This window comes from Pantherophis guttatus, chromosome 1, assembly GCF_059756535.1.
Source record: "Pantherophis guttatus breed Tessera chromosome 1, ASM5975653v1, whole genome shotgun sequence".
Taxonomy (NCBI): domain Eukaryota; kingdom Metazoa; phylum Chordata; class Lepidosauria; order Squamata; family Colubridae; genus Pantherophis; species Pantherophis guttatus.
The window spans coordinates 54,038,757-54,062,606 of record NC_142063.1 but is presented as its reverse complement, the minus strand read 5'-3'; the positions used below and the strand labels follow the sequence as shown (position 1 = coordinate 54,062,606).

Below are 23,850 nucleotides of genomic sequence, written 5' to 3'. Positions count from 1 at the left end.
TATCCTAGGTCACAATGTCTAGGTGAGGTCATGGAAGACTTGAAATTAAAGTGACCTAAACTTGAGGCAATAAACATGCATAACATACAGGCAATCATAGTGATATGGAAATGTGATCATTACAATAAGAAATAATATAATTTGGGATTCTCCCTTGCCAGCTGACATTTTAAGACATGAACATTTCTGTGATTCGTAATAGTTGTTGGATAGGTCCTGTAAAGCTCTGCTTTAGAAGGGACTGAAGGAAAGGAAATTTATCACAAAAATACGGTAAAGAAGAATTAACAGATTATCTGATTTCCCAGCAACATGGACTTTTTACTGTTTTTGGAGGAGGAGGAGGAGGAAGGTGAGATTGTAGTAAATGTGGCATTCAGTTTTTTAAAAAACAAATAAACATGCCCCAAAGAATGCCATTCAACTTTTAGCAAATGTTGTAATTGTGCAATGTTGACGGCTGTACATACGTGAGAACCAAAAGGGGGAGATGGACACTGATGTCTTTGTATGAGTGTAAAATGGGCCAGTAGCCAGTTCTGCAGAAATGAAGAAAACTGCCAGTGCATTTATTTTCAGCAAGAAAGAGAAAACTAATTAGATTATTTAGTTTACATTTACTATAGTAAAAAAAAAAGTGAATGCATCTTGATTGAGCAGCTGATAATAAAAAGCCTATCCCCAGGCCCCAAAGAATATAACAATACTTATTATAAATGGAATGATACCTGTTGCAGGAATGGGATATCAGAGGCTTACTCACTGCGTGTAAACTCCTTACAGGTTGCACTGCTGGAATTCAGCTACACAATAATTAGTATTTGTTTTAAAAACTAACTGATAAGCAAAATATATATGGTAAACTTCCTGTGAACCTTCTTACAGTATTTACTTAATCCTTTCCTTCCCTGCCAATTTTCTCTCCTATAAGAAAAATGTGGTTTGTGACTACAAAACATTAGCTTCTTCCTGAATGAACAAAAGGTTTGTGTGTCCTGAATCCAGGGGCTTTAAGAAATAGCCTATATAACAAATATTGCCTCTTCTTCAAAGTTTATCTAAGATCTAAAGCAGGGCTGTCAAACTCCCGGCCCATGGGCCAGATGCATCACACTCTGGCCACGCCCACGCCCGGTTTAGCGAAGGGGACAAAAGTCTCGATACGTCAAATGATGCCGCCATGATGACATGAGTTTGACACCCCTGATCTAAAGCCTTTCAGATCTTGACTACAAAAATCTAGATAAGCATTAGATATCAAGAAAGAGTTGGAGTTTTATGTATCAATTGGAAATCTTGATCATGGTTTGAATAGTACTAATAATGCTTGTTATTCACAAATTATCATGCCATGGCAGGCAAAGACAAGAGGTGTTAGATGGTTTCCTATGTCAGCCCTGGACGCCATCTTTCTTTTTGGATTTTCAGGGCTGCCACACTTAGTCTGTGGGAAACCGGGAGGAGTTTTTTTGGAACTTTGAGGAACTGCTGGCTTTGGAGTCTTCATTGGTTGGGGGTGTTCTTGGAACCCTGACATCCTGTTCAACATTGACAATTCATCTAGGGAAATAAGCTGACTTTGTATAAATATACAAAAGTATGAAAGCTATTGCTTAACACATTGTAAGCCGCCCTGAGTCTCCGGAGAAGGGCGGCATATAAATCAAATTAAAAAAAAAAAAAGAGAGAGTTCTGTCAATGGCTATGGCCAGCTTTCTTTTTTTCACATATATCTAGAGCTGTGGATCTCATGTCAATTTTGAATATTAAGTAACATATAGAGAGGCCCCAAACGTGCAAATCAGTAATCCAGTGAGTGGAAGGAAGAGACAAATTTCCTGCATACCTATCCCACAAAAATAACTGAAAAATCAGAACACAAATATCAGATTTAATAACATTATTACTTGAGGCTCTTGTATGGTTTTGACTTTCTTAAAAGAAGCTTTCTGCTTCTACTTAGTTGTACAATAAATTATGAATTGGGAGTGAGAGAGGTGATATTGTATCTAATGGCATCTAAAATCTTGTTTCCAGTCTTTGTGCACACTGGTATTCATTTCACTTCATTGAAGGAGAACCCAGCATGCTAGTTGTTTTCCAATTGTTATAGGAGCTTACTATTATGGTCTTCCAGTTAATGGCAGGAAAGGAACACTAGAAAAGGGAATGGCATAATTTTAGGCCAATAAAGATCAATAAACGGTGGGGAATATAACTTGAATAATACCGGTAGAAGCAAATAACTGGGAAAACAGAAGTTTTTCTATTCTAAACATGGTGTCCTTTGAAACTAGGAATGGTATCCTTTTGAACTAGCATGGCAGGTGTTGTGGGGGGACAACCTCAAATGACTATCGGTGGTTATCTCTTCTGACTCTGACCATAGACAACAACACCCGATGTAACAGATTTTTCATGATTGTTATGTACAACTGGGCAAAGAAACTCAAAAGGAAAAGGAAAAAACGAACAGTTGTTGAAGGGTCCCTGAAGTTCATTAATAGATTCACTGATGAACATTGTGGATTTTCTGGACAGAAATGTTGTGTATTCAAGATCTCAGGAAGCTTCTGTTTATACAGAAAGTAATTAATCTGATTGCAGGTAGTGTGATATCAGAAAACAGCACATATGTGGAGACATCGTCAGCTGCTAATGCCTCTGAGGCAACAGAAGAGAAGAGGGAAGACAGTTCCGACACAGACCTTTCGATTGAAGGTGAATAATTCTCTTCATATGAACATTCCCCACCTCCCATCTTGTGAAAGTTCTCCAAAGTGCTCTCCTTAACTTAGGGCTTCTGTTGCTTACTTAAAGAGATTGTTTGTATTGTAGTTCTCCAGCCCAAAAGTAGATATAGATAGGTCGTAAAGTAGTCTTGTCAACATCATTAGATAGGATCAACCTAATCAAAATGAAGAGGGACGCGGTGGCTCAGTGGCTAAGATGCTGAGCTTGTCAATCGAAAGGTCGGCAGCTCAGTGGTTTGAATCCATAGTGCCCTGTAATGGGGTAAGCTCTCGTTACTTGTCCCAGCTTCTGCCAACCTAGCAGTTCGAAAGCGTGTAAAAAATGCAAGTAGAAAAATAGGGACCACCTTTGGTGGGAAGGTAACAGCGTTCCATGCGCCTTTGGCGTGTAGTCATGCTGGCCACATAACTACAGAGACGTCTTCGGACAGCGCTGGCTTCTTTGGCTTTGAAATGGAGATGAGCACCGCCCCCTAGAGCTGGGAACGACTAGCACATATGTGCGAGGGGAACCTTTACCTTTAATCAAAAGGAATTCATAAATCTGGGCCTGGTGCCTCAGCAGACTAAAAGCATTGTGATTAACACCAGCTGTCTGCAATTACTGTAAGTTCGAATCTCACCAGGCTCAAGGTTGACTCAGCCTTCTATCCTTTCAAAGGTAGGTAAAATGAGGACCCAGTTTGTGGGGGCAATAAGCGGACTTTGTAAATATACAAAAGTATGAAGGCTATTGCTTAACGCATTGTAAGCCGCCCTGAGTCTCCGGAGAAGGGCAGCATATAAATCAAATTTTAAAAAAAATAAATCTGAAATTGATTTGAAACAATGCAGCTCTAATAGCACTTCATTACACATAATTAGAGAGCCAGTTTGGCCTAGTAATTAAGGCACTAGATTAGAAAGCAGAAGACAATGAGTTCCAGTCCTATCTTAGCCATGAAAGCCAGCTGGGTAATCATGGGCCAGCTCACCTGACCTCACAGGATTGTTGATGTGGGGAAATAAGAGGAGGAAGGATGAGTTTTTAATGTACTTGCATGCACAGATATATCAAGGGTCACCAATTCACTTCTCTTTGATAATTGTTCTGTGAAGCCTTTGACAGGACTTAATTTGTTTTCTCTGTATTGAACGAAAGTATGCATTATCATCTCTATGCTGTATCCTTCGCAGATGCTGAGCGCTCATTTACAACTGTAAAGGGTGCAGACCTGTATAGAGAGGCATGCAAGCTGGTGGGAGTGATTCCTGTCTCATACTTCGTCCGGAACATGGAAGAGCCTGTTATGAATCTCAACCATCACGGTCTTGGACCAAAGGGAACCAAAGCCATTGCTATCGCTCTGGTTGTAAGTACTTTTACCTGATGCTATTGCATTTCAACACACTTTTCCCAGTTTGGGGAAGAAAGATTAAAGGATCACCCTATAATACAGATAGAGTAATTTAAATACATAGTAAAACTGGCAATTTCCATGAACCTTCTTCCTTCCTTCCACCTTTCAAGCATTTTAACTATAATTGAGTTTAACATTGACCAACTAGAATACCAGATCTCTTTACGTGAAGCCATTAAAACACCAACTGGTGCAGAGCAGTGGTGGGTTCCTCCCGGTTCGGCCCGGTTCAGCTGAACCGGTAGCGGTGACGATATGATGTCACCGAACCGGTTCTCTTTGTTCGGGAGCTGGGCCCTCCTGCCCCCTCCCGCCCCCCCTGCGTTATTCTTACCTTTTATTTGGCCCCACCCCCAATCTATTTGCTGCTCCCGAGTCCCAGCTGATCAGCTAGAAGGAAAAAAACTGTTTAAACTCTTGTTGTGGACTTCAAAGGGCCGCCCTACAGCTGATCAGTGTTAAAAAGCAGTGTGGTGGTAGATCAGTGCGCTCGAAAAACAAATGGGTAGACCGGTGCCTCCAAAAACAAATGGGTAGACTGGTATAGCTCTGCAAGCAGTTAAAAGCCTGGTAGACCAGTACCTCTGCTAAATCCTAAAGAATTGTCACATGATCCTCAAACCACACCCACAAAATAAGCCATGCCCACAGAACCGGTAGAAAAAAATTTAGAACCCTGGTGCAGAGGTAGTATTCAGCAGGTTCTGACCAGTTCTGGAGAACCGGTAGCAGAAATTTTGAATAGTTCAGAGAACCGGTAAATCCCACCTCTGACTGGCTCCACCCCCATCTCTTCTCTGCCTCCTGAGTCCCAGCTGATCGGGAAGAAATGGAGATTTTGCAGTAACCTTCCCCTGGAGTGGGGAGGGAATGGAGATTTTACAGTATTCCTTCCCCTACCACGCCCACCAAGTCACGCCCACCAAGCCACGCCCACAGAACTGGTAGTAAAAAAATTTGAATCCCACCACTGAACTGGTGGTATAGAGATGATGATCTGCAAGAGATGCGAACAATTGACATACTAGCCTTACTGTCTGGTACATAGATAATGAAAAAAAAGTCTGAGTTAAAGAAATGTTTTAATGGTTTAGATATACAACATTATTAGCTAAAGCCTCTCACTGTGAATATATTGAATGTGATGAGACTGCCCAGAAGTTGTTTATGATTCCAGAATATAGCAGCTTGAATTGTTATGGGCACTTTTTGTTTTGCCCATAATTTACATTATTAATCATGTAAATTAATGTTACTAAATGTCTGCATTTTTTTCCTTTTTGAATTTTTCATTCTGTAGTCCAATACAACCATCACTCACCTGGAGTTAGAGGATAACTGGATTCTGGCTGAAGGAACTACCTACTTAGTACAGATGTTGCGAGAGAACTGCTACATTCAAGAGATGGTATTCTGTGTTTCCCTCATAGGACAACAAAGGAAACTCTCTTGTACTGCTCTGTAGAATTATGCTTGGCTAATATGCTAGGCTATTTCATGATTTTCTGGATGTGCTATGAGTTTCACAGTCTTTACTTATTTGACCCCACTATATCTTTATCAAAGGTGAACATCCTAGCGTCCCATGCAGTTCCCAAAGCCCGAGTATTGTCCTCATGAAAATGCAAAAATTGCTATTCAACTTGAATGTTTAATAGGACAGTAGGAACTAATGGAATCCTGAACAACTGTATTTCATTCTAAAATATATTAAAGATTCCAATAATCTACTAACTGAAAAAAGTATTCATTGCTAGATATGAATATTTATCTGCTAATGAATATATTATTTACAAAAATTAATTGTGTCTATGTGTTTGTGGATGCACAAAGAAACATCAGTATAATGGACTAATTGGGAAAGTTTTGTTATCCCTGATTATTTATTAAATTGCAAGTTACATCACTTGTAGCAGTTATGCCATTTGTGTATGACATCATTACACAAAAGATTTAAATAGTACTAAGTAAATGTAAATTTAATTGCCTGGCTTAGACTCAGTGGTGGGATTCAAACATTTTTACTACTGGTTCTGTCGGGGTGGCTTGGTGGTGGTAGCGTGACTTGGTGGGCATGGCAGGGGAAGAATACTATAAAATCTCAATTCCCTCCCCATCCCACTAACCTGCTTTCCAGCTCCATTCTTCTGTGCAGGGTAACAAAAGAAGACCCAGCAGATCAGCTGAGACTCGGGAGGCAGAAAATAGATGGGGGCGGGGCCAGTCAGAGGTGATATTTGCCGGTTCTCCAAACGAGTCAAAATTTCCGCTACCAGTTCTCTAGAACTGGTCAGAACCTGCTGAAACCCACCTCTGCCTAGACTACTTTGGGTACAATCAACTTAACTATTAAGTCTACATGGAAATTTGATCAACTGAATTTGAAGCCATTTAGTTGAAACCTGGGCAATCAGGTTTCAGAAAGGTTTATTCTTCTTAAAGTGTTCATCGACACGTGAACATCCAGATGTCTCTCCAACCCTTTTGTTCTCATGTTGATGGGGAAAACTTGAGAAAGTGCATTTTTGTGGCTGATTCCTCTTTTTTTTTAAATCTCTTGTCTTTTGGTAGCCTTGACTCAAAGTTTTTGACAGCAATGACATGGGATTTAGCTAAATGCAGGTACATCAAACTGGGTGTAAACATAAACAGAGACATTTGAAAATGAAAACATTTGGAAAAGAGTAAAATCTTGCTAGTTAAATTCTGACTGACATACCGGTCTGGATAACATGGACTGTGTCATTCTCTAGGAATTCACAAATATCTAGTTGCTCAAACAGTGCGAAGTGCATCGATTTCATCTTTCAACTCTTCTCTATAAGTTTTTCTTCTTCTTTTCAGAATATTTCCCATAATCACCTCAACAAAGATGGAGCTGAAGCTATCTGCAGAATGTTTTATCACAATATTTCTAACATCCGGTCCATTAGGCTTGCAGGTAGGTTTCTTCAAGAAAGGCAGAATGATGCAACAGAGCAATATTCAGGTATCAGCTTTACAGAATATGGCATTTGCTCTTAGAAAGATCTTTTGAAAAATCCAAGGTTTTTGGCTGGCAAGAATGGGACATTCTACAGAATAATGATTTACCCTATACCTGTACCTTTGGGGCCTGTAAATCACAGGTGAGAAACTCGTGATTCTTCACATGTTGCTGCATACCACCTCTCTGAGCATACAAGTTGAACTCCAACTGTAGTGTAGGATCACAATCCCCACCCTGGACACACATATCCAAATACGAGTTACTTCATATGTTATCAAGAGGTTGAAAAAAGTCTTACCTGAAATTTTATAGTATCTCAAAACTCCAATATTGATAACCTGTTTTCTTGTTATTGTTGTCTCTCACTAAGCTTTTTATCTCTATAAGTAATATAGCTTTTTCAAAGTTTTGTTGATGTACTGTATTCCTACTAACTACTTTGATAGTTCTCATTTTTACAGGCTAACAGCTTGAAGCCCTGTTGGAACGGATTGCTTCCTAATTTTAGATAATATCCAGTTCTTGAATTATTAAATGCTCTACTTTTCCAAGATAAAGACCATTTCCATTTTTAAAAAAGAAATGAAATTCAGTTTTACATGCATCATATAAGCATATTAGATGAGATCTGTGTACTGTGTATGGATAGCCTTTGCAAATGGCAGAAACTGACTAAGCAATTGTCTTACGTAAAACAGCCCTCCAACTTTTTAGCAACTTTTTCTTTGTCTTTAGGAAATGATTTTAGAGATGAGGCAGCACCTTATTTTTCTGAATCCTTAATTGTGAGTATCTTGCTAATGGGGACAACTGGGCATCTGGAGTAAAGAAGGAGGCATTTAAATGCAAAAATAGGAAAACAATAAAAATCCCCCAAACTAGCTGGAACTTTGAAAGCAAGCTTCTCAAGCTTTAGATATGATGAATTACAACTCCAGTCATCCCCAATCATGGCACAAGGCCATATTTGGAAAATACCTCTTGTTCACAAGTGCAATAACTTCTGCATGCAACACCCTCAATTGCTCATTCAGTACAGGAAGGACTAATTCTGAAGAAATAGCATTGCAGTGAATAACTTCTGGCAATAAAGAGCTCATAGTAACCATTAAAGAGAACAAAATCATCTGCACTGATTATTGCAGACTTCTCTGCACAATTTAAACTGCTGGTTATTAACTTTAAAGCTCTAAACAGTGCAGCATTTGAGTATACCAGGCAACTGAATCTGTCTGCCCAATTCATTTCCAGTCCAGGGAAGTTCCCTCCCTTGGTGAGATTCCTAGGGCATGGGTAAGATGGCAAGCCTGCTTGGTAACTGTCATCATTTTATGGATTACTGCTCCTCCAGACATACACACAGCCTCCATCCTGCTGAGTGCTGGAAATAGATTTAAATCTTTTTATTTCATCAAGGTTTTGGTCCTAGCTGAATGACTGTAAATTACAATCTGGGGTTTTATATGATTTCTTTGTATTTTGGATATTGTCCAGATTTACTTTTTTATTGTTATAATCTTGGTTAATATTTATTTTCATTTCAACATGACACGCAGAGTCTTGGGACTGAAGAGGCTTATAAATACTGTAAAATAAGAAACATATAAATAGATCTTTTTCTCTCAAATTGTGATCAGACTTGGCCTCTCGGGTAGAAGGACTGTACTTTCTTCAAGTCTCAATTTGAGATACCCACAGAAGAATGCATGCCTCTTTAATAAACTTTCTTAGAATAATAAATAGAATAACAGAGTTGGAAGGAACCTTGGAGGTCTTCTAGTCCAACCCCCTGCTTAGGCAGGAAACCCTATACCAGTGGTTCTCAACCTGTGGGTCGGGACCCCTTTGGGGGTCAAACAACCCTTTCACAGGGGTCACCTAAAACCATCGGAAAACACATATTTTCAATGGTTTTAGGAATAATTTTATGGTTGGGGGTCACCACAACATGAGGAACTGTATTAAAGGGTCGCAGCATTAGGAAGGTTGAGACCCACTGCCCTATACCATTTCAGATAAATGGTTATCCAATCTCTTCTTAAAAACTTCCAGTGTTGGAGCATTTACAATTCTGGAGGCAAGTTGTTCCACTGATTAATCATTAATCTTTAATCATTCTTTAATAACTTTGAACTTCTCTTTACCTTCTCTGAGGGAAAATGCAGAGGAAATACAAAAATAGCATATCTGAGATGGTATTAGGTCAACATGGTCTTCCATGTATATGTTTTAAGGTAGATGGATGCATATACAACACTACCTTGGAAACATTATTATTGACACTTTGAAAAAGTAGAGTGTCATGTCACGTGTCACAAACAAACATTAGGTGACCCTTGTTTTAAGGCAAGTGCTTAATAGAAGACAACAACTGAGTCTATAGGTCTCTGCACCAATCTTTCTACAGGCTAATTACAGAGTGATAGAGCTGGACCTCAGTTACAATGAGTTTTCTGAGAAAGCTGGAGAGCTATTTGGACAGGTCCTGGGTAAGTTTTGTTTCCCAACTTAAGGGAGGAGATGTGCCAAATAGTAATATTACTGAGTCAATCAAGGACTCCAGAGTAGTATTCATACTTCACAAGCCGTAGACATCCAGAAACAATCCAAAACCCACAGTTGCTTTGGATAGTGATGTGGGCAGCATATACATTTAATAAATAAATCTTGCAAAAGTGCCCATATAGCATATATAAGTGTTTGTGCATCTTTTATTCAGCCAACAACGAATCACTGGAGATTTTGAATCTGAGCTGGAATCATCTGCGGCTGAAGGGTGCTACGGCCCTGAGTACTGGTCTCAAGGTGAGAATCTGCTGGATGATCTGCTTTAGATGTCTTGAGTTGAAGGCCTTGAGCAAGGCAAGGTTGAGTATGATACCAAAGCAACAAGGATAAAAGCCTATGGCAAGATAGCAGCAAGCAGAGACCCTTATCCATAAAGAATCTTAAATATTTCAAAATATTTCAAAGCAGGAGATGCTTTGGAAGATAGCAGTGAAACAGTTATTCACTCTGAATTGGCATTTTTTTAAAATATAAAGCAGCACTCTACATGATTATGTCTACTCTAAATTTAATTTCCATACCTCAGTATACTTTCAGATTGTGTAGATCAGACAACACAGCTGGTTTTTGCTAGCTGGTGGAAATGCTGGGGTCTTCGGCATGATGCCAATGACATCAATGTACCAACTCTGTGACTTGCCAGACCCTCTGCCCCATCTGATTTCAAAGAATTCCTTGATGTAAAAAATAAATAATGGGAAGGTAAGGAATCCAAACGAAGCTCCTGTCTGGATAGTGCCTTTGGCTCTTTCACAGTGCACTTCCACGTGGCCAGTGTCATCTTCCTAAAATTCTCCAAACTTTCAGAGCCTTCAGAGTTCCAGGTTTCCATGTTGTATCACTGGCTTTATAAGCCACTATTTTTAAATTTACATTTTCATTAGCTGTGAATTAAAAACTGTCTCAAAAACGTAGTAGCATTGTGGAAAATTTAAGAGGCAGAATCAACCTTGAATCAACTGCAGTTATTAGGCAGTTTTTCAACATCAGCTGGAACCCTAGCAGCAGATTCTACACATCTTAGTCCAACTGTGATTCTCAAAGTAATCTAGTTGGTCTCTGCGTGGAAGAAAAAATGTTGGGAAAGTAAGGCCTTCACATTGTATATGTGTTGATGTAAAACATGATCAGAGTTCTCTTCAAATTGATTTCATTTCTGATTTCAGCGCTGAAGATTAAAATGTTTTTTTTTAAAGATTTACATAAATAAAAGTTGGTTCTATTGTCTCTTTTTTTTCCTGAAGGCTAATGGAACATTGAAGATACTGAACCTTTCCTGGAATGGCTTTGGGAATGAAGGAGCCTTTGCCCTTGGAGAAGCTCTCAAAGTCAACACTATGCTTGCTGAATTGGATATCAGCAACAACCATGTCAGCAATGAAGGGGCAATAAAGCTAAGCAAAGGATTAGAAATGAATGGGGGCCTTAGAATCCTAAAGGTGGGATGCCATATTCTGAGCTGGTCTACCAGTCAGATGTCCTTTTGGGCTGCTTTTATGGCCCTGGGTGAACTGTCTACAGCACTGATAAAGTTATGCCGTTCACTGTAGAATTTGAGAAAAGTTCCCAAGTTTTGTTCTTATGTTTTCCTGTTTCTAGACTTCAACGCTGCAGAGATTAACTTCAAATCAGTTGAAGTAGCAAAGAGGATAAGAAATGTAGAGCTGCAAGAAAGATCTGTCAGAAGAAGATGTTTGAATGACCAAGGCATTCCCATACCATGTTGCTTATAAATTTAGGGGCTGAAAGTGGTCATTCTTACAGCTTTTTTTTTAGATTAGTTTGCAACTGATCACGCAAACAAAGAAAGCCCTAACTATAGGTAGCTCTTGCTTATTGACTGCCTTGTGCAGCAACCATTCAAAGATATGCTGCTGCTGACAAAATAACTTTGTGACCATGGTGGGCATTTGCAATCATTGCAGTGTCTCTTTCTGTTTCATATTTGCCATTACAGTGAACTAGTACACATTGTCTGATGCTGATCTGGTGTTTACTCTTTTTTTCCCTTCACTCCAACAAGTGATCTCTTTAAGCAACCTCTCCTGTGCCTAACCAATTTTTCCCCCTGCAGAGCAGAGAGATTAGAGAGAAAGGGCTAACAAGAGCGTAAGCAAGTATACAATGGAGAATACACATCAAAAAGGAATGCATGCCTTTCTTTTGATTTGTATTCCCCATTGTGTGCCTCTTTACTCTCTTGTAATCCCTTCTTATCCTATGAATGTAAATACAAATATTAATACCCTTCTTGCTTATTATCCAGTGTCAGGGTAAGCATTCCAAAAGGTAGGGGAGTGGCAGGGGGAGAGAAAAGCCGAAGTAAAATTGTAAGCACAGTAGCAGTCCAATGATTTCCCAATTAACAGCTGTATCACTTAGTAACCAAGTTGCTGATCCCAGTTGTCACTAAATGAGGACTGTCTGTAGTATTTGTCTGTTCCTTGTTTGAGATTTATGTCAGCAATATAAGCAGTGGAAATGTAATAAACACAGTTGTATCCATCTACCACCATCAACATTTTCCTTTAGTCTGGAGGATGGGGTTTTCCCCCCATAAGTAAGCATAGGCCAGGCCTGTCAAACTGGCAGTCCATGGGCCAGATATGGCCATTGTGGGCCACGCCCACCCTGGCTCTGCAAAAGCAAAAAGATCCCAATGTATCACAATACGGCCTGTGTTGTGATCGGGTTTGACACGGGTGAAATCCAAAGTTTTTCCCTACCGGTTCTGTGGGCATGGCTTGGTGGGCATGGCAGGGGAAGGATATTGCAAAATATCCATTCCCACCGCACTCTGGGGCCAGCCAGAGGTGGTATTTGTGGGTTCTCCAAACTACTGAAAATTTCCTCTACTGGTTCTCCAGAACCTGTTAAAACCTGCTGGATTTCACCCCTGGTTTGACACCCCTGGCATAGACTATGGCATAATGTGTATGCCTGTTATAGTGCTTACACTACCACCCTGCGTCAGCTTCCTAGCCCAGCTAAATTTGGCCAGCAGCTGCCATATGATAAGTTAGTAATATATTTAGCACATTTAATTTAAAAAAATTTAAACTGCTTCAATATCTTGTCCTAAGTCAAAATTGTTATCAAAAAGTGGTTACTGCCAATAAAAAGTTATCAAAAAGGAAATGAGTGCAGAGGAAACTATGGCTACTTTTTGATGCAGCATCGTAGAAATCTGTTCAGCGTTACAAACAATGAACAATGATATTATTTGACTGTGCTGAACAAAATCAACAGTTCTTCCAGGCAGCTGTACCCTATCCCTTCTTCTCTAGCCTCCCAGACATCCTTGCTAAAAGTCTGTTTCTCTAATTGGATCATCAATCCATGGCAATGTCTGAGACATGCATTGTACTTCTTTAAAAGCTACTGATAACTGTTATTTCCATTTTACAGGTCAAGTATGTTGCTCATGAATTCATGCATTGTATAAAACCATGCAACAAATCTATATTAAAATTAGAACAGAATCAAGTCTCCAGATCTAGGGGCAGGCTTTTTTTTTAAGCTCCAGGACCAAAATAATTTATTGTGTATTATTTCAGGATCCAAATTATAGTTTATTTTCCTCACAGTTGTCCCAGAATCTCCTCACAGTAGAAGGCGCTATTGCTCTTCTCATGTCAATCAGGAAGAATCCAAAATCCAGAATGGAAGAAATCAACATCTCAGTAAGAATGAATTAAAAGAGAAAAAGTTAAGAAATATATATTGCTATGTGCACAAAACCAATTGTTGGTAAAATGAAAGGTTGCCACACATCCTGGACTTTGCTAAGAGGAATAAAGATTTACAGAATTATATCTTGCAGCATAAGATATTTACAGTATATTGTATACTCTGTGCAAGTTAAATATTAGATAGGATACTTCACAGCATTAGCATCTAATTAGATTCCTCTGTCTTGATAGATTTTTAGGGGTACCTTGTCAAAAAGTTTTGTGTCTCCCCCTCTCCTCCCCCCCAATTATTAAGAACATAGTTGAAAGGCATCATCCATGCTAATCAAATCGTACCTTCACACTAATAGAGCCCTAACGTTTAATAATATTGAAATCTTCTTAAAGCCTTTCATGAACACTTTTAGCTCCTTTTCCAATACAGCCCATGTATGAATAACCAGAGGAATATTAGCTGGATGGCTTTTGAGCTTCCTGAGTTAAATGAAGAAATCTGAAGTGCATCTTGAAATGGATTGTATAGTAAAAGAGCAGTTCACTGCATACAGTACATGCCAAGTGAACTTCAAAAAGAGAGACATAAAACATTGCTTTTGAGAGTAATGATCTCAGGCATATTTGTTTAGAAATGCATGCCATTTTGTTCCAGAGACTATGCTGGCAAGCACATTTATATGAAAGACCCAGCAAAGCTACCCGTGATTGGCAAAGCAGAATACTTTGTGCAAAACAGGAAAAAGAGGCTGAATCAATTATGAAAAGTGATGGTGTATATGTAGATTTGTGCAAATTACAAAACTCTGAGTTTTGGGTGCATAGTTTGAAAAGCAGAGAATAATTAGAGCTCTGTCAGAAGGCTTATCTTAAAGTTTCCCTGTCAGTACCAAGAACACCTTCTGGTAACTGTTTTTATAAGCTTGATTCTTCTGCTATTACCCTAAGCTCATCTTTAAGCTCTAAATTGACTTCTGCTTTTAAAGAAGGATGTGCCCTATTCTGACAGAGTTTATGCCATCTGCTTGATTGAGGATGATTCATAGATAATTGACTGACAATGTGGTTAGGAATAGGATCTCTACTATCTATATTGGCCTCTGTTGTGGACATGCTCCTTCTCCTGTGACCATTGGTGCCATTTTGGGTTTGACTGCAGGATCAACCAGACCCCTGGCTTCTACTGCCCCTTTCAGAAACACCTGTCAGATCTTACCCAGGCTCCATGAGTGCATGCATAGAATGCTTTTTTGAAAGAGCATTAGATGTGTTTATATTGTTATTTAGAAAACAGAATTAGTATTCTCTGAAGAGAAGAAAGTTCTACTCTGCATTGAAGCATCTAAAGCAATCTAAGTTCTACTATCTGTGCTGCTGGTTCTCGTGGCCATGTGGCATTGTAGGTTTTCATCAGTGTAGGCCAACAAAGGGATTTGGGTAGCTCTAATGTTCATTGCTTTGATTATGAAGGGATGCAGGCAGTGCCATTTTGCCTACTAGTGTCCAAAACCTGTATCCAAAAGAAGCCAGTCCATGGGTCAGAGGTATGGCTGAGAGGCACAAGTTGAGGTGAGAGTGCCTTTTGTTCTCCTCCGGCCCTCTTGCCAGTGGAAAAGCTTGCCTCCAGAAATCATGGGCACTCCAAAACTGGATATTTTTAAAAAGAGTCTAGACTGATCTAAAGTGGTATGGGTTCTCGTGCTTGAGCGGAGGGCCGGACTAGAAGACCTCCAAGAACCCTTCCAGCTCATTCTATTCTATTGAATTTCATATTTGTGGATGGTGAGTCAGACTATTTTAAGATATAAATTTAGTGCTCTTTCAAAAGAGTGCTAGACTTGTGTTCAGAGCATTCCTTCTACACGTACAACCTGTCACTTGGGCAGCTTCAAAAGTGGCTACCGCAAAGCAGCAGGTTCCTGCTTATGCTTATATGACCTTGCCCTGCCACATCTTAAAGGAAGTGGTCGCTACTTGTTTTTCCTGACAGAGGATGAATGCTTGTTGGGAAAAAATGAAACTGGGGAATCTTCCTTTTTTTTTTTTTTGTTCAAACGTTACTGTAAGCATATCACCATTTGCTGGCCTTATTCCTGGGCGGAATTTGGGTGTGTGTGTATGTGTGTGTGTGTGTGTGTGTGTTGCCAGAATACTTTTCTTCTGACTCAAAAACTGGACAGCATAGTAACACAGCCATCCAGCTGTACCTAGAATGACTCACTGAAATGGTTTCAGGGGCTAATTCCTTATGGGAACTAATTCAGTAAATGGACCTAAAAGTGGGGGAGGGGATCCTTTATTTCTAACCCCAAAACCTTGTTATCCTGCTCTTGGCTCTATTTTAGAATGTGCTTGTAAATGAAGGCTTCATCAGGCTGTTAGACCATGTCTGTGAAATACGGCCTGAACTAGATATAGTCTATGGAGGAATTGGAGGCCACATTGTGAAGAAGATTGAGCATCAGGCAGATGCTATGAAGCTGATTCAGGTAAGTGTAATGGTTAGTCCCTTACCTGAGATACGTTTTAGGCTTCTACTCAGAATATTGGGTCTTTGTTGAGCTCTCATGTCTTCCAATAATGCAAAGCTTAGAAGATGCTATGGCCAATTCCCCTTTCCGGCTGCAATGTGTCTGGGTTAATGCTTTGTCATTCAAACCTTGCATTAATGAAAAGCACAGTAGTAAATTATTTATTATTTATTTATTTATTTTTTATCAAGCATATATAAGATTACAGATAAAAAAAAAGTATAAATATAATTTGAATCCATGAAAAGGATACAAGTAAAAAGGGACATTAGGACAGGGACAGAAGGCATGCTGGTGCACTTATGAACGCCTCTTACAGACCTCTTAGGAATGGGATGAGGTCAACAGTAGACAGTCTAAGGTTAAAGTTTTGGGGATTTGGGAAAGAAACCACAGAGTCAGGTAGTGTATTTCAGGCATTGACCACTCTGTTACTGAAGTCATATTTTCTGCAATCCAGTTTGGAGCGGTTTACCTAGAGTTTGTGTCTATTGTTTGCTCGTGTATTGTTGTGGTTGAAGCTGAAGTAGTCATTGACAGGTAGGACATTGTGGCAGATAATTTTATGTACTACACTTAGGTCAGGCTGAAGTCGGTGTAGTTCTAAGTTGTCTAAGCCCAAAATTTCAAGTCTTGTGGCATAAGGTATTTTATTGCGGGTAGAGGAATGGAGAACTCTTCTCGTGAAATATCTTTGGACTCTCTCAATTGTATTAATGTCTGCTATGCAGTGCGGGGTCTAGACAGATGAGCTGTATTCAAGAATTGGTTTAGCAAATGTTTTGTATGATCTAGTTAGTAGTACTATGCAAGAGTAGGTTAACAACTCTTAATGCCTTTTTGGCAATGTTGTTACAGTGGGCTCTGGCACTTAGATTTTTAGAAATGAGTACTCCAAGGTCCTTGACAGAGTGAGAGTCATCCCCAAGGTCATGTCTATCTAATTTATATTTTGTGTTCTGATTTTTTTTGCCAATGTGCAAGACAGAGCATTTGTTGGTTGAGATTCGAAGTTGCCACTTGTTAGACCAATCTGACACATAGTCAAGGTCTTTTTGAAGGGTAGTTGCGTTGTCGGTGGTGTTGAATAGTTTTACATCATCAGCGAAGATAACAAAGTTGTTTTAATATGATCACAAAGGTCATTTATGTAAAGTATGAAGAGTGTTGGACCTAAAATGCTGCCTTGGGGAATACCACTGTTAACTAGTACAGGATTTGATAGAGCACTTCCTATTTTGATCACTTCTTGTCTGTTTGACAGGAAGGTAGCTATCCATTTATATAGAAGTCCAGAAATGCCATAGGACTTTAGTTTTAGAAGTAGTTTGTCATGTACCACTGAATCAAATTGTTCCAGGGTTTGGAATCAAGTGTTAAAAATAAATACATAGTTTTTAAAATCAGTTAAAATCAGTTCTTTATTAATCAGTGGATATTTTGTGCTTGAGTACAACCTGAAGCAACTACTACAGGATAAGGGCTCTTCCTTGAAGGTTATGGACTGTAATCATTCATGAGGGTTCGGTGTGGGTTGGTAGACAGTTGTTTTGCAATTTCCCAGGTTGATAGAGAGTGACTGGCCCAAAGTCACTCAGCTGTCTTCCATGCTTAAGGGAAGACATGAACATGAATTTCCTCACTCCTAACTACCTTAAGAACCTTAACCATTATAACACACTAACTTCCATACACATGTATCTATACATAGATACTCTCATAGAAACAGATACGCCCTCAGAATTATATTAGAATTTGCCAGGTTTCTGAGAATATTAAGCTTTATCTCAAACTTTCTGAACACTTTTTCGTAAGTACCTCAGTTCCCTCCAAATTAGTGAAGGCCAAATGCTTTTGTCTGGGCCTAATTCCTTTGTGACATATGGATCAATAGCTGAAATGAAAGGGTCTACCCTATTCTAAATTTTTGCAATCCATTCCAATATGTTTTTTACAGATTGGAGAAACCTCTTCCTACTGCTTTGATAGCCTCTCTATAGAGACTAGATAGCCTTGTTGGCTAGTTGCCAGCCTCACCCATAGACATTACAGCATTAATAAAGCCCATCATAATTATATTACCCAAGTCAGCAAACTAAACCGTATTGTATTAAATTCAAAACATATTATATTAAACGGAACTGCTGGAAACAGCCCCTGATGGAGCAATAACCAGGATGTGCCCCCAGAAATATCTACAAAATCTGAATCTTTTATTTATTTAAAAGCAGCATTGCTGTTACGATGCAGGCTCTGCCCTTTCCACAAAGATGTGGAATGTTACAATGTACAAGTGAAAGAAGCAAAACTTACGTCATGAAGTTGTGACACTGCTTTCATTATTTGCCCTCTGATGTGCTCCCCAATTGCCTGCTGAACTAACGTATTTTAAAGCTACACGTTGTTCTGTCCCCTCCTTCCCTACACAGGCAAACACACAACCAGGCACGTCTGCCAAGATTTTATTATGCAATCAGACTAGAATCCCTTGCAGATAAGAGTTTTGGCAGTAAACTGCGAAATGCCTGCCAAGTCAGTTTTCACTCACAGTAGGCAAGAGAGAGTTTATCCTCAGTCTGGTCCAGTAGCAAAAAAGTAATCCATGAAGCAATAGTTAGCCAAGGTCCAATCCAAATATGTACAAGCCAGATTTCAGGTAACGCGATGTGACTCTCAGGTTTTTAACTTTGACCATCACAAAGCCTGAAGAGCAATCACACCCACAACCGCAAAGTGCGACACCCGCCGGCACACAATTTATTGAGCCTTTTGACCCCGGTAGGCCAACCATCGATAAATCCAAGAAAAGAAAAGTTTCAGAAGAAAACAGAACGTTTAATTCAACTACACAGGCTAGTTTTGTGGCCGCTCAGGAAATAGTCAGGCATGGAAAGGGTTTTGTGGCTCCCGGTGTTTTCTTTTCTGTGGGAAACGGGTCCAAATGGCTCTTTGAGTGTTTAAGATTGTCGACCCTTGGCTTAAGGGAAGTGATTCAGTTGTAAAGAGGAAATTATAGTTTTGGCAAAAGTAATGTTATATTTTCTGAAATGAAAAGTGGACAAGGTTAAATGACTGCTTAAGCATTAATAATTAGAAAGCAGAAAAAAATCACAACAGCCTCATCAAAGAGCCCTATCCAGGAGATGCAGGTTGAGTTTCAGCAACAGAAAACTTAGTCTTTATGTTAGAAACCGCAGAAACAGATGTTGTGGCAGATTTACGCAAAGACATTTGATGCCACCCTGAGGGAAGTGGTTTAAAATACTGAACTTGCGGTCTCATTCACTTCTTCTTTTTTTTCTTTTATCCCCAGATCTATTTAGATGCCAACAGGCTAAAACCTTGGGACTTTTTTAGGAGTATGGATAAATATGGTGACATGAAAATTCCCGTGGCAGAGTTTCGGAAAGCCATGATGCTGGTAATGTTTCGAAATGTAAAATTCTTTTACCTTTTACGGTTACCCCAAAAGATCCCTGGGAATTTTAAATTCATTAGAGTGTTCCAGCTTTTTACCACTACAACTCCCAACTCATCTGCATCTGAAAACCAAGACAGATAAAAAAGCATGAAGCAGCAAGCCAGCTTGGTCTAGTGGTTAAGGCATCAGGTTAGAAAGTGGGAGACTGTGAGTTCAAGTCCTGCCTTATCCATGAAAGCCTGGTAAGTGACTGTGGGCCAGTCACTCTCAGCCCAACCCACCTCACAGGGTTGTTGTTGAAAATGAGAGAAGGAAAGTGTTGGATATGTTTGGCACACTGAGTTATTTGTATGAATAATAATAAAGGCAGGATACAAGTTAAATAAATAAACAAGTAGACATAAAATTATACTGATGATCAGAAAAGGCAATTTTATTGTTTTGTGGTTGGAATCTGAACACCCTTCACTATCTCCAAATTTTTTGTTGGCCCAGAGCCAGAAGCCACAGATAGCATGACTATGGAGAGGGCTGGAATCAGGGGTGAAATCCAGCAGGTTCTGACAGGTTCTGGAGAACCTGTAGCGGAAATTTTGAATAGTTCGGAGAACTGGAAAATACCATCTCTGGCTGGCCCCAGAGTGGGGTGGAAATGGAGATTTTGCAATATTCTTCCCCCAGGAATCGGGAGGGAATGGGGATTTTGCAGTATCCTTCCTCTGGAGTAGGGTGGGAATGGAGATTTTGCAATATTCTTCCGCCAGGAGTCGGGAGGGAATGGGGATTTTGCAGTATCCTTCCCCTGGAGTGGGGTGGGAATGGAGATTTTGCAGTAGCCATCCCCTGCCAGGCCCACCAAGCCACATCCACAGAACCAGTAGTAAAAAATTATTTGGATTTCACCACTGGCTGGAATGGTTGGTCCTTTTCTCCATTAGAGGAGTGAGGAAGTTTTTTTAAAAGAAGATTTTAAAAAAGGAAAATAATTAAGAAAAGCCTCTTACCTTAGTTCTATCATAGCTGCGTTTTTTCCCAGAGAGAAAGAGGAAAATTACATCATTTTTATTTAACACTGGTGAGATGTTGGTGGCATGAATTTTAAAGATTTTGAGGGACCCCAAAAGTGCTCAAGGAAATATAGGACTTAGTTGCCTTGTGTTGCCCATCTTTGATGGGAATATGAATGCCAAGATTCTCAGTAGTACATTAATTGAGTAGCCCCTGTTGATCAAATATGTCTCAAAGAAAAAGTTAGTGTTGGCTGCATTAGGTAGACCAGACCAGGAAATCAACTCCACCGGAAGACTAAAACTACTTTTATTGACTTTAGCTATTATAACAAACTCTTGCAAGTCCAGAAGTTGTCAGGACATCCTGGGCTCAACAAATATTTTACTTCTTGTTGCCTTGACAACAAAACTTGCATATCTCTGTCAAGAACACCTTCCTCACTCACTACAGTGTGCCAAAATAAATGTGAAACTCAGTAAATATTGATATTTTGTCAAAATGTCTCAAAGCAAAATACCTTCAATAAACAAACATTTTCAACTTCACATGGTCAGGTGAACCTTACCTTTCTACATGTATGGTACATTTAAGATTTTAAAAACTGTCTTCACAATACGTAGCATCGATATAGACTTTTCTCCCTTATGCTGATGACACAGAAAAGCATTCATTCATTCAATTTCTATGGCTGCCCAGCTTGCTAAGGGAGCCTTTGTGGCTTACACGGGAAAGAAAAAAATGCAATGAGGAAAGAAGTGAAATCTGTAAAGATGAATCTGTTCCAACAATTTCATTACAAACATGGTGGATTAATGAGAACTTTTAAAAAGTCTGATAGAAATAGAGCTACAGCTCAAAGAGGAATGTGCTAATAGCTAACATATTACTGGCTAATGGCTAAAACTGAGATTGGGAGCTAAAATGGAATTCCAATTCAATTATGGATATTGGTAAGGAAATGCAGGATCTAATATGAGTAGAGTTGGGCTTTCTGCCTTCTGTTGTAGGTAGTCTGGGGGAAAATCATTATTGCAAGAAAATACTTCCATCCCAAACTGCTATCAGTCTAAGATGTTGTTATTGTGGGGAAAATAGGAAGAGAAAGGAGTATTAGGTATGTTTGTTGCCTTCGCTTTCTTCTGGGAAGTTTTAAAATTTCCAAGTCTAACTTACCCCTCTTGAGTAGTACTTTGATCTCCGTCTGAGTACCATTCAGATCTGGCCACATTTACTTCAACCTTCACTTTATTTTATTTAAGTCAACCAAAATTGGCTAGGTGTTTCCACATTTTGAGACTTCTCAAATGGAACTCTGCTCCTAATGACTACATAATTTTAGCAGTGAAACAGAATTAGTTGATTACTGTCTTTTTTTCCAGGTTGTATTTTCAACTTCCCAGTCTAGCCTATAATTGTAGTTTTTCACGATGGTTCCCATCATAACCAGATCTGAACCTGCTTCAGTTTGTGGACCACTCAAGGTCATCCAAGGGCTGCTGCCCATTGTAATGATAACCAAGATCTATGCAATAATTATATTCTTGTGTCTCAAGCAATCAAAGTTCCCCCTGAAACGGCTGCAAGTTGTAGACCTGGTACGCAAATTGGACCCCAACAGAACAGGCTACGTGGACTACAGGTGACTGTTATATGCTATTACAACAAACATATTCTTTTTATTTTTAAGAGAGAGAGAGAGAGAGAGCGGCTTACATACTAGTAGAAGCATTGTTTGTGTTCTTGTTGACAATTTGTGTTGATGTGCCCAAAACTGAATATATAGGGCAATGGATCTCTGTAATTGTGAGTTAGGAGTCAGTATTTTCAAGCCTTCTGGACAGTTAGTTCTTTTCAGCATCCTAAGGAACTGGGAAAAATAAAAGAAAAGGGAGAAAAGTTCAGCAAAATTACCTTATTATTAACCTTACTGTTTTTTCTTCATTTTCAAATTAGTCACTATAAAGTTGAGGAGCCAGTCAAGAAACCCAAGGAAAATGAAGATGAAGAAGAGGAGGAGGAGAATGATGATGCTGAAAAATGGTCTTAAAAGATGAGTGCTGGAAGGAAATGTGCTTTGGGCAGAATAATAAGTGCAGGAGGTGGAGAGGCAATTGAATATCCACAGACCTTAAGTTTAGACAATAAAATGTATTGCAATAGAAACTGATTTCTGTACATCCAAAAGACGAAGATATAATGAATAGTATTTGAGAAGGGCAGTCAAAAAGGCAAGAGGGCAGAAGCCGCCCATAGTCAAGTCTTAGAAAATGTTGGCCAACTCATCTAGAGATGCCAGTCAATCTCATCTAATTTCAGAATGTGAAGCAGGCTCAGGCAATAATTAGATGGGAGACCAACATGGCTCGACTGAGAAGTAGAAACATCCTTGGCACCCCACTCCTTTTTGTTGCCAAGAAATATGAAGTCAACAGGTGGTGAACTTTTCTTTTTTTCTCAGAGTGGTGAAGTTAAGATATGTTGGGTTTCAATTCCCATAATGCCCAGACATCATGATCTTGCCAGGAGGATATTGTGGACCAAGCTGGGGGAAGGATGTTTTACATCATAAAGTTTATGGTATTAAAGACAGGGATCAGTATCACAAACATTCCTCCAAATGTGCACATATCAGGGGTGAAATCCAGCAGGTTCTGACAGGTTCTGGAGAACCGGTAGCGGAAATTTTGAGTAGTTCAGAGAACCGGCAAACTGGCTGGCCCCAGAGTGGGGTGGGAATGGAGATTTTGCAGTATCCTTCCCCTGCTGCGCCCACCAAGTCATACCACGCCCACCAAGCCACGCCCACAGAACTGGTAGTAAAAAAAAATTGAATTTCACCACTGGAACATATATACTTTCTCACACAGCACTCCACTGTAGTTCTAATGGATTCAGGAAGATGGAATATTGTGGTACCTTCATTTACCTAGGTTTTTGCATACTATTTTGTTTTCTTAGTGAAAAATACAGGTTGTTTGGAGCAGGGGTGGGTTCTAAAATTTTTTACTACCGGTTCTGTGGCTGTGGCTTATTTTGTGGGCATGGTTTGATGGTCATGTGACAATTCTTTAGGATTTAGCAAAGGTACTGGTCTACCAGGCTTTTAACTGCTTGCAAAGCTGTACCGGTCTACCCATTTGGTTTTGGAGCCACCGGTCTACCCATTTGGTTTTCGAGCACTCTGGTCTACCACCACACTGCCTTTTAGTGACTTCAGACTGTACTGGCATTTCACTTAGCAACTGTTGTCAAAGTTGCATCCTATGCGTGCTTGAGATTTCAACTCCTGGAAATTCAGGTCATATTGGCTAGAGATGAATGAAAGGCTGGTATCATCATCAATTGGCTCCAAAGTCAGGGAAGGGCTACTTTATAGGAATAAACAGCTGAGGTAGAAATATATATTATTGGTGTTATGTAAGCTCCACACATAGAGCTTTTTAGCAGCTGTGACCGGTGAATAATCCTGATCATTCAGTTTAGGAAATTTT

General features: G+C 39.5%; 1 protein-coding gene across 2 annotated transcripts; it reads left to right on the top strand.

Moving 5' to 3' along the window:
- The first annotated feature begins 26 nt into the window (after nt 1-26).
- On the top strand, nt 27-22,522 carry LRRC74A (leucine rich repeat containing 74A). 2 transcript variants are annotated; one of them, XM_034418188.3, is made up of 14 exons: nt 27-352; nt 2,608-2,721; nt 3,930-4,105; nt 5,454-5,561; nt 6,998-7,094; nt 7,878-7,927; nt 9,550-9,631; nt 9,862-9,947; nt 10,955-11,149; nt 13,298-13,393; nt 15,742-15,885; nt 19,241-19,348; nt 21,913-21,998; nt 22,313-22,522. In XM_034418188.3, exons 1-14 carry the CDS (start codon nt 313-315, stop codon nt 22,404-22,406), a joined length of 1,476 nt encoding a protein of 491 aa, XP_034274079.2. In that variant the 5' UTR covers nt 27-312; the 3' UTR covers nt 22,407-22,522. The 2 variants fall into 2 exon arrangements, with proteins under 2 accessions (XP_034274079.2, XP_034274080.2); XM_034418189.3 differs by having other exon boundaries at nt 34-352; nt 10,955-11,080.
- The last annotated feature ends 1,328 nt before the right edge of the window (nt 22,523-23,850 follow it).